Source organism: Eubalaena glacialis, chromosome 6 (genome assembly GCF_028564815.1).
Source record: "Eubalaena glacialis isolate mEubGla1 chromosome 6, mEubGla1.1.hap2.+ XY, whole genome shotgun sequence".
Classification (NCBI taxonomy): domain Eukaryota; kingdom Metazoa; phylum Chordata; class Mammalia; order Artiodactyla; family Balaenidae; genus Eubalaena; species Eubalaena glacialis.
The window spans coordinates 19,336,681-19,348,758 of NC_083721.1; the positions used below are offsets into that span (position 1 = coordinate 19,336,681).

The 12,078-nt window shown below is 34.9% G+C and overlaps 1 protein-coding gene across 2 annotated transcripts in view; it reads right to left on the reverse strand.

Moving 5' to 3' along the window:
• Positions 1 to 2,324: 2,324 nt before the first annotated feature.
• GABPA (GA binding protein transcription factor subunit alpha) overlaps positions 2,325 to 12,078 on the reverse strand; it is a 37,672-nt gene continuing 27,918 nt past the window's right edge. For both annotated transcript variants that reach the window (XM_061194017.1, XM_061194016.1), the window contains exons 9-10: positions 11,880 to 12,072; positions 2,325 to 5,597 (exon numbers count right to left, since the gene is read on the reverse strand). In XM_061194017.1, coding sequence (XP_061050000.1) covers positions 5,369 to 5,597; positions 11,880 to 12,072 — 422 coding nt within the window. In that variant the 3' untranslated portion in view covers positions 2,325 to 5,368. The remainder of the gene's footprint in view (positions 5,598 to 11,879; positions 12,073 to 12,078) is intronic.

A 12,078-nucleotide genomic window follows, 5' to 3' on the forward strand; every position in this document is an offset into this window, starting at 1 on the left:
GACTATCCTTTCCCTATTCAGGTACCTTGTCACCATTGTCAAAACCCAATTAGCTATATATGTGTGAGTCTATCTCTGGACTATTCTGTTCACTAGTCCATATCTATCCTTATCGCAATACATCTTGCTGTATAAGAACAGCAAAGCTTTATATAGACAGTGCAAGTTCTCTAATTTTTTTTTCAAATTATTTTGGCTATTCTCGGTCATTTGCATTTACATACAGATTTTATAATCAGCTTGTTTACAAAAAAGACTGCCAGAACTTTGAGTTGATTATGGATTTAGAGACAATCAACATTTACAAAACTGAGTCTTCCAATTGACCATTATGGTATATATCTTCCTTTTTTTTTTTTTTCACATTTCTTAGCAATTTCTGTGGTTTTCATTGGACCAGTCTTACACAAATTTTGCTGCATTTTCCCCTAATTACTTCATGCTTTTTAATACTATTGTAAATGGTAGCTTTAAATTTCAATACCCAATTATTTGTTGCTAGCATGTAGAAATAACATTGAGTTCTGTATACTGACCTTGTGTCTTATCTCCCTAAACTCACTAATTCTAGCAGGTTTTTTTTAAAAAAAAACTATTCTTTAGGATTTTCAATGTATTTGCTGTATTCTTAAGTTTTATTTCCTACAATACCTATGCTTCTTTTTTTCTTGCCTTGTTTCCAGGTAGTCTTCAGTATAGTGTTGACTAGAAATGGTGACAGCAGGTATTTCTTTGCCTTTCCCCAAATCTTAAGATGGAAAACAAACCATTGTGCATGATGCTAGCTGTAGGTTTTTCATACTCTTTATCAAGTTACGGAAGTTCCCTTCTAATTCTAGTCTGCTCAGAGATTTCATCATGAATGGATGTTGAATTTTACTGTATACTTTTCCTGCACCTACTGAGATGATGCTTTTTTCCCTCTGTATTGTTAATTTGGTGAGTTAATTGAATTTTTAAATTCTCCTGGTAACTGATTTTTTTTTAAAAAAGCTTTGTGGTAAAATACACATACCATAAAATTTATCATCTTACCCATGCCTAAGTGTACAATTCAGTAGTGTTAAGTATATTCATTGCTGTGTGACCAATCTCCAGAACTTTTTCATCTTGTAAAACTGAAACTTTCTACCCACTAAACAACTCCCCATTTCCCCCTCCCCACATTAATTCACTTTTTATTTTATAAAAGTTTTAGTCTGACAAATTGGAAATAAAAAAGTCATCCTTCACACCACAGAAAATTTTAAAAGTCGTGTTCTAAATCAGTTTGCCAGTAGTAAAAAGTCTTTTAAACATGTGCTTATTAGCTTGCAAATTAAGCTTTAAAGTTGTACACAAAAAACGTGTCTTGGGAGAACAAATATACCTCACTAATTTCCTAACTGATGATTTTCATCACTTCAAACTAGATAAAATTAGACAGTGTGAAAAGCAGTTTATTTCACTCAAACTGTTTCTTTTTAAAGCATGTCAGTCAAAATGTGATCACTGCTTGACCATAAACAAAAGCTAAGTCAGGTTTTTCTCCTGTCCCCTTTGACCCCTCTATACTCTGGTCCTGGTTTCTCAGCCAACATGGAGAGGTCATTTTTCATAATTAAAAACAAAACAAACCAAAAAAACCCACAAACTTTACTAAGAATTTCTATTTTAACGATCATTGACTTCCCTTTTGACAAGTACTCAGTGTTACCATTTCTTCTGTTGCTATTCTGAAACAGTTCGGCTTTGTGGATGGGGTTTTCATTTATTTTCTTAAAAAGACTAAACTCTCTAACACCTAATTTTAGTTCAGTGGAATTTGTTCTTCCCAAATTGATAGTTTTTAAGTAAAGTATATGGGAATTATATGCATAATATACTAGATGTGAACTGTCATATTTTCATCTAACCTAATATCCCAGGAATTTGAGACTATCTGTATGATGGGGAAAAAACTTCTAAAAAACACAGAAATATACCGTATAATAGTTTTATTTTTCTCATTTTACTATTTTTACATTTTATGCACAAATATTTTTTATCTGAGTAAAAATAGAAAATAACTGTCTTATGTAAAATTACAAAAAAAAAAGCCACAAAGAAATACATAATTGTTATGACAGTACAAGTGTCTTTATTTAAAGAGTAAAAATGTATGCAAAAATCCTCTTCCCTCTTACAAAAGATTGAGAATATTTTTTTCTGGCAGCAAGTGAAATATCACTGAAATATCAATATTTTTATACCCTCTAGATATGAAGACATTAAGTTAGTCACATGTTGTTTTGAAATTATGAATTTTAAAACATTTTTGTGCTATTTCAAAGATACATTAGTTCTTTTTAAAAGGCAGTAGCATAAAATGATGAATATGTAAAACAGCAGACCTCACCAAAAATATTCGGAGGCACAATCCTTTAAAGAAATATCATAGTTGAATTTCACCATTTATTCAGGGGAGAAAAACAACTAAACAATTTTTCCTAATTAACTGACGTAGACTGACACAAAAATAAATGTGATGAGTCGATTCATGTGACAATCAACCACAGAGCAATTCTGCCTAATTTGTTTGATTTTCTGATGCCAACACAAATTTCTAAACTTAAGGTCAGCAAGATATGTATGAAAGTTGGCTCAATGAGAATCTCATGTGGAAAAAAAGTTTTAAAACAAAAATGAACACACTTCATTATTTTTGTACTTACATGGTATGGAAGATGGCCAATAATTTTATCTTTCTCCCTTTTGAGTATATTGTAAATTCTTCTATGGAAATTTCATTCATAAAAGCAGAGCAAATTGTATTATATTTTCTTTCAGAACACAAGCTATCTTTCAACAAAAGAAAAGACTACTTGGCTTCTGATAACTGCAACCTCAATAAGGACAATGGAAATAGTTTATTTATAAGTTGAGACAAAGTAACAGAAGTTTCTTGAGTCAACTGGGGAAATTAGTCTCATTACTTATGTTATGGTGCATAAAACAATGGTGAGAGGCAAAGAAGAAAAAAGAAACAGCACCTGATCATGTATGAGAACTGTCTCTGTTCAAATGATAATGAGGAATAAAATAAAAACTGCAAAAGGAAGAAAATGGATAGAATGTGGTTTAAAAAAAAAAAAGTATCTGAGGAACACATAAGGAAATAAAGAAATAATAGTTTGATTTTAGGGATCTAGAAGAAATATGGGTGTTCCTTGTCTTAAAAATATATATACATACAGTTGAGACATAACGGAAACCTGTCATCTTGGCTAAAACTTTAACATGTCTCCCCCAAAGCATTTTAAATCAAAAAGTCAATATTTTTAAGCTCTTGATAATATACCAGAAGAGTAAACTTTATTATTATTATTTTAAGACTGTAAGTGACTTGTCAACTTCCCAGGCTGTAAGAGGATGGTGTAAACCTTCTTTTTAGCTATCTGTTATCTGAACTAGAGCTTCTATATATTATTTCATATTGCTATTCTATTCAGATATTCTTGCAATCACAGCATCCAAATTAAACTAATAATTTGTCAGTCTATTCTGTATGTGTTTATAAAAAGGTAAAAATGGAAATTACAAATTTTATTCTTTTTAGATTCTACTGCAGGGTCTTAGAGGACTTAGACACAATAAAAATATAAATGACCTGACATTACACGTTGCAGTCCTACAGCGTAACACTTAGTAGTATGATCTGAGGTTCCCAGAAAAGGAGGTCAGACGCCTTCCTCTACTCGTTGCTCCTAAGATCCCTGACCTTATGGCTCTCTCCAAACCACCATTTAGCACTAGTGGCAGCCACTGCTAACAGTGCCTCTCTGACCGCATTAGCATGGCACTTTCCTCCTAGTTAGTCAGAAGTACTGAGCTCTTATTAAGCTGTTTAGAGGGATGGATTTAAAGGCGATGATGAGGGAGAAGGTACATAAAGTAATATTTGAGAATCAATCTTCTGCTATAAGAGGATTATTTGCCAGTATCTCATATCATGATTCGTGCATAATACCTTAAAACAAAAAGAAAAAAAGCAAGGAAACCAAGCACAGCAAGCAAGAAAAAAAGAAAGACATTTCTAGCCATTTCTGTTTAGTGTTGGCTTGTGGTAAGTAAAGAGTTTTACATATGTAAGAATTATTTAATTTTTAAAGAATTTTTTAAATGAGTCATCACCTTTTTTTTTGAGTTATCACCTTTTGAAGTATCTTTGCTTTGAATATTATGTCTTCATTTATATGTGTGTACATGTATATATATATAAGATGGTCAACTGGACATGTATATAGATATCTGTACACTCATATATAATATTCAAAGGAAAAAATTAAATAAATGGGAAATTTTGTTTTAAGAAAAGACTGCCTACACTGGAGTTCAAAACTTCCTTTTAAAACTATTTGCAAGTAATTTACTAATGTCTTGAAAGGTAAAGCACTACTGACTGATTTAAAGTCTTCACTTCATCAGAAACTCAGGACTATATAAGCTGCTTTGTATAATAAACCAGCACTACAGGGTAATTAAAAAAAAAAAAAAAGCCATACCAAACCAAACTAAACCAAACTTTTATTTTCGGGTTGAGGTATACTTTTTCAGTTTTTTAAATCTCTGATAGGGAAAGCAGAGATCATTTGAGAATTTTTTGTAATAGTTGGTTTATTAGAATTTAATGCCTCTCTTATAATAACTTAAATTCTTGGCCTGACATTATGAAATACCTATACAGTAAATCCTAAAAATTGGCTTGACTAAAGCCAGATTTAAACCTGGATCTCTTTCTTCAGCACTGTTCCTCTGCCAGTCTTTTTACTGTCCTTTGCTTGCAAATATATAAATTACTTTAATAACGTGATGCTCTTAGTTTAGTAATTTATCAATATTATAATTTTATTTGATATGACTATTTTAGCTCTGCTTGATTAGATGAAACAGGCATACATGCTTCAGCTGTGAAAAATTCCATTTTCTGGTTCTATGTAAAGCAACATCTAAAGCAGCAGAGAGGGGAAACAGTTATATTTTCAAAAATAGTTAAGCCAGACTGTTTCCTGGAGATACTTTCATTTATTTTTCATCAATAGCTACTGGCTATTTTTGGTTGGGCTAGACATTAATACTGACCAGTTTAGCTTTCTTGACTGTTAACAAACTATCCCACAATGAACCTGCCTAAAGACATTGTGGTGATCGTTTAACATACACATTTTCTAAAATATATGCTCAAAGTAAAAAGATCCAAATTCACAAGAGTATGAAATATTTATAAAAAAATCATGCAACAGATTGTACAGTCTAGAAATAAAAGAAGATTCAAATTCAGTAATAAAGGTAAGAGCAATACTTGCTCTAACATTTAAGAAAGACCTTGGACTCCCAAAAGGTCCTGGGCTCAATTATCCTTTTCTGTTTGCAGAGACGCAGTAGCCAGGGCTACTGCTGTGACTGGCTGGGCAATTCCATGGAGTTGCATCTTTGCAAGTTTCTTCTGTTCACATTCTGTGACCAAACGGTTCAACTCTGCTGCACTGTATCCAATAAGAGTCTTCAAGTCACAGACAAACTTGTATACAAATCTCTTGCCTTGAACTTTACAAATCATGTCCCCATCATAATAATACCTTTAAAAAAGAGAAAACAAATTAGGACTATATAAAAAAATTTTAAATTTGGACTTCTTGGGAATTCCCTGGTGGTCCATTGATTAGGATGTGGGCTTTCACTTCCGTGGACCGGGGTTCGATCCCTGGTTGCGGAACTAAGATCCCACAGGCCATGTGGTGCGACCAAAAACAAAACAAACAAAATAGAAAATAAAATTTGAAATAGAATTACCATATGACCCAGCAACCCCACTACTGGGCATATACCCTGAGAAAACCATAATTCAAAAAGAGTCATGTGCCACAGTGTTCACTGCAGCTCTATTTACAATAGCCAGGACATGGAAGCAACCTAAGTGTCCATCAACAGATGAATGGATAAAGAAGATGTGGCACATATATACAATGGAATATTACTCAGCCATAAAAAGAAATTGAGTTATTTGTAGTGAGGTGGATAGACCTAGAGACTGTCATACAGAGTGAAGTAAGTCAGAAAGAGAAAAACAAATACCGTATGCTAACACATGTATATGGAATCTAAAAAAAATGGTTCTGAAGAACCTAGGGGCAGGACAGGAGTAAAGATGCAGACGTAGAGAATGGACTTGAGGACACGGGGAGGGGAAAGGGTAAGCTGGGACGAAGTGAGAGAGTGACATGGACTTATATATACTACCAAATGTAAAATAGCTAGCTAGTGGGAAGCAGCCGCATTGCACAGGGAGATGAGCTTAGTGCTTTGTGACCACCTAGAGGGGTGGGATAGGGAGGGTAGGAGGGAGACGCAAGAGGGAGGAGATATGGGGATATATGTTTATGTATGGCTGATTCACTTTGTTATACAGCAGAAACTAACACACCATTGTAAAGCAATTATACTCCAATAAAGATGTAAATAAATAAATAAATAGAATTTAAAAATTTGGACTTCTTACAATATTTCACAGATTATTCCATAAGAAGAAGCCTAGTATTGTATCTATCACAATAGCAATTAACACTGAGTTTATATAAAATATTTAATGTTATTATCCAAGGAAACTTCAGAACATTATTAACTAAAATTTCAAGGCTAAGCACTCTAAAATTTTATGTACTAAATCTTCAAAACATATTTTCAAAAATTACGATGAAACACTGATTTAAAAATAAACATTACTAAGCAAAACAAGAAACCTTGGGAGCAGTAATAGAGCCTAAGAATAAGGGCTCTGAATCAGAACACCGAGATTCAAAACCTAACATCTCAACTTATTACCCTTTGTGACCACAGGAAAGGCACATTTTCTCTAAGCTTTTATTCCTCATTTATAAAATGATATTAAAAACAGTATTAACACTAATAGAATTGTTGAAGATTAAAAGGATTATCTTTGTAAAGTGCTTAGCACACAATGACTGCCACATATAGCCCTCTAGAAAATAGAAGCTATATTGATATATAGCTTTATTCATATAATATGAATAAAAATTTAATACACGTATTCTTTGGATTGTTGCAATGTCCATTTCCTCTCTGTCTTGTACAAAATCCTTTTTTATGTAGCTATGCTTTCATCTTTATCATTTTAATATGTAAAGGCTCTCCCCTTTCAGAGAAATTCTCCAAACCAATAGGGAGCCTCAAAAGAGTAAGCAAAAGGGCTTAAAAAAAAAAAAAAAGAAAGGATACAGAAAAACATAAAAGAGGACATCATAAAGAAACAATGTTTCTTGGGCTTCCCTGGTGGCACAGTGGTTGAGAATCTGCCTGCCAATGCAGGGGACACGGGTTTGAGCCCTGGTCTGGGAAGATCCCACATGCCGCGGAGCAACTGGGCCCGTGAGCCACAATTACTGAGCTTGCACGTATGGAGCCTGTGCTCCGCAACAAGAGAGGCCGCGATAGTGAGAGGCCCGCGCACCGCGATGAAGAGTGGCGCCCGCTTGCCGCAACTAGAGAAAGCCCTCGCACAGAAACGAAGACCCAACACAGCCAAAAATAAATAAATAAAAATAAATTAAAAAAAAAAAAAAGAAACAATGTTTCTAAACCTACACAGGTACATTTGGGTAAATCACTCTAGAAGTCTGGTTTACTGCTGTTTTCTATGGATAAAAAACAGAGTTGGATTTATACTTACTTTGGAAAACAGACTTTATTTACCCCAAATGCACTGCCAATTCCAATAATAGGAAAAAAAGGTAAGTCGAAACTTTTCTGGGCTGGCAGATTTTGGAGCCTTTACTTTAAAACTGCACTGCCCATTTGCGCCATTTGACGAAGAGCTGTTACAAAAGAAACAACTATTTGCAAAAGGACCAGTGGTACCAACGATCACATTTAGCAGGATTTTATTATAAAAATCACTCAGTTTAACCAAAAATCCATTAATGAAAAGACTACATGCAGGAAATTATGTCATCTTTCCCTAATTCTAGAACAGCTGAAGTATAATGGTTATGTTCACTTTCCCAGTAAGAGATATAACACAGTGGGCATAGTCTCCTGTCTCCTTTTTTGTCAATTACATTAATACAGAATTTAGATCTCAGCCCACAAACCACCAATGCTCGTCATCCAGTTAAAATGCTGTAGGCATTTCAATTTCTTAAGAAAATTTCTACATAATATTTAAGGCTGTAACAAATAAGACACCTGGGAAAAAAGGAAAATGAAGAGGGAAAGTGGTTTTACGTTTCTAAAACAAAAATGGAGTTGGTATGATCGTATGTTTCTTGGTAAGAGGTTATGAAATGTCATACACATACGTTCTCATTTAAATTAACACTTAATGTTACTTAATACTTCCTCCAATCTAGTAGATGCGTCATACGACCACATATAACAGCACTCACTGCATTTGTTTCCTCCCTAAAATGAAGAAAGTAGAAAGGTACACAATGCCTGTATTTTCTTTCATTCATTCATTCATTCATTCATTTATGGCTGCGTTGGGTCTTTGTTACTGTGCACAGGCTTTCTTTTTAGTTGCAGCGAGCGGGAGCTACTCTTCATTGCGGTGCGCAGGCCTCTCATTAAGGTGGCTTCTCTTGTTGCGGAGCACGGGGCTCTAGGCGTGCAGGCTTCAGTAGTTGTGGCACATGGGCTCAGCAGTTGTGGCTCGCGGGCTCTAGAGCACAGGCTCAGTAGTTGTGGCACACAGACTTAGTTGCTCCGCGGCATGTGAGATCTTCCCGGACCAGGGCTCAAACCCGTGTCCCCTGCATTGGCAGGCGGATACTTAACCACTGTGCCACCAGGGAAGCCTTGATGCCTGTATTTTCATGGATATGATTTTTCTCCCCACCCCTTTTTTTTAGCTTAAATTTTTAAAAAACTTTTAAATTGGGAAATATATTACACAAACAGAAAGGACACAAAAGCGAACAGCTCAGTGATTTATTACAAAGTGATCAGTCCCCTGTTAACTATGACTCAGGTCAGGACACAGAACACTGTCAGCACCCTAGAGCTCCTCTGCGGCGCCTCCCCATCATCACCCCTCCCTTGCTCTAAAAGGTTACACAATCCTGTTTCATGATAATAATTCCGTTGCTTCTTTTTATAGTCTTATTACCCAAACATGCATCCATAAATGCTGTAATTTAGTTTTGCTGTTTTTTTTTAACTCTACTATATAAATCCAGTATACACTCTTTTGGGTCTGGATTTTTTTCACTGAACATTATGTTTGTGACATTCACCCACATCAGTGCATTTTTAATGGATACACAGTACTCCCTTGTATATTATAGTTTATTTATTCACTCTACTGTTGATAGATATTTGGGTGGTTTCTGGTTTGGGGATGTTATAAATAATGCTGCTATAAGCATGCATGTGAACATATATGTATATTTTTGTCTGGTACATCCTTAGAAGACAAACTGCTGGGTTACTGGCCACAGTTTACATTCCTACCAAAAGTGTAGAAGCATTCCCACTGCTCCATATCCTCATCAACACTTGGTACAAGCAATTATTTTAATTTTAGCCACTCTGGGATGTGCACTGTACCATTTTATTGTGGTTTTAAAATACATTTCCCTGGGCTTCCCCGGTGGCGCAGTGGTTAAGAATCCGCCTGCCAACGCAGGGGACACGGGTTCAAGCCCTGGTCTGGGAAGATCCCACATGCCACGGAGCAACTAAGCCGGTGCGCCGCAACTACTGAGCCTGCGCTCTAGAGCCTGTGAGCCACAACTACTGAGCCCACGTGCCACAACTACTGAAGCCTGCGCGCCTAGAGCCCGTGCTCCGCAACGAGAAGCCACCTCAATGAGAAGCCCGCGCACCGCAACGAAGAGTAGCCCCTGCTCGCCGCAACTAGAGAAAGCCTGCGCAGCAACAAAGACCCAATGCAGCCAATAAATAAATAAATATAAATAAATAAAATACATTTCCCTGATTACTAATGAGGTTGTGCACCACTGCACATGTTCATTGGCCATTTGGACAATCTCTAGTCTAATGTGTCTGCTTAAGTTTCTTGCCCATTTTTCCTAATTTTCCTATGGATTTGTAAGAGTTCTTTAGATATTCCAGGTAAGAGTCTTACGTCAGATATGTGTGGCTTGACTTTCACCCTCCTAATGATGGTTTCTGATGACCGGAAGTTTTAAATTTAAATGTAGTCCAATTTATTGATCTTTTCCATTATGTTAGTGCTTTTGGCTCTGTTAATGTCTTTCCTCATCTACTGAAGTCAAGTAGGTATTTCTAGATGCCTCCCTATTTTACTTTCACATTTAGAACTACAAGCGACATAGAATTGATTTTTAGTATGCTATGAGGAAGGGGTCAATATGGATAGTCAACTGTCCCAGCACTACTGATTGAAAAGTAGGTCTTTTCCCCACTGCCATCTTTAAATCAAATGTTCCTATATTCTTGGTTCTATTCGGGCTATCTACTCTAATCCTTGGTCTGTTTGTCTATCCTAAGCAAATAGCACACTGTCTTACTGTTGTTGTAGCTTTACAGTGAGTCTCAATATCCTGTAGAGCAAGTCTTCCCACTTTGTTAACTAATCTTCTTCAGGTGTCCTGGTTATCATGATACCTTATATTCCTATATAAATTTTACAATTATCTTGTCAAGTTCTATGAAAACATTTATTCAGGCGGTTACTGCATTGAAAGTTAGACCAGTCTGGGGAGAAGTGACATCTTAATTATTAATTCTAATAATTCATCTGTAATTTTGAGGGGACTTGTATGTACACAATCACATCAACTGTCAAAACTGATTATACAGAAAGGATCTTTAGATAGTTGGCAAAGTGTTTGAGACTGAATAAGTGATAAGTACATTGAAAATAAAGCACTGTAGTTACTTATGTATGCTAAGGAAAACAAATGGTCATTCTGGAAAAGAAAAATAATCATGATAAACTATGTAATAGTACTTACATGCCATGATCCTGTACCAATGAATACTGATCTAACCAACACTTCCACATAATTATATAATTACACTTGGATGAAGGGATGGGAAGGGTGTGTGTGTTAATGATGAGAGGTAAATCGTAATCTCTGTGTGCAATTCACAAACAATGCTCCAGTGAAACATGAAGTAGCAGTAAAAGCATGTTATTTAGGAATACAGAGGTAAACTGCAGAACTGCTTTACCAAATTCACTCTTCCAAAAAAATAGACATAATTCCTATATATCCTACTTCTCAGATACTTAAGTGCACATACTGAATTTCTATCGCTGTAGTAAGCATAATTTATGACAGTAATTATGTCAAAAACTTTCATACCACTTACGAGAAATTATAAATAATTATTCTACTCCAACTCAACTGATGTAAAGTTTGGATATTCAGATTTAGGCAGATTGTGTGGGAAGGAAAAACAGGGAAATGGGTTGACATTTTGCATCTAATTATAAAAATGGACAATATCTATGTATTTGCTAGAATTTACACTCATTCAGTTCACCTATACCAAACGATAGCATCTCTGTTATGTAAACAGCAGAAACCTCAAAGATTAGATATGCTGGTTTTAAACATAGTACATGCTTTTAAATCAGATAAAAACAAATAATCTTAGAATCATCTTTTAAAAAACTCTATGTACCTCAAATTATTACTAAAAATCTTTTTAAGAAGTAATTTTTAACATAAATGTGAAAAATTTTAGTTATTTATATAAAGAAAACAACATTTTATAAACAAGTATTTTAACATCATTACATAACAGTGTTTACACTAGAATAAGAAGCTATTTTTTAGAAAGAAAAGTAATAAAGTAATAAAGTAATAGTAATAAAGTAAAAGTAATAAAGAAAAGTAATAAATTCTTACCTTAACGCACGACTAAGTTTCTCATAGTTCATTGTAGGTTTATTTTTACGTTGTCCCCATTTTTGTGCAACCAGTTCGGGCTGATTTAGCTTAAATTCTCCTTCATCACCAACCCAAGAAATGCAGTCTCGAGCATCCTTGTCAGTAAGAAGTTCTAGCAAAAACTGCCACAGTTGGATTTGGCCGTTGTTTCCTAAAA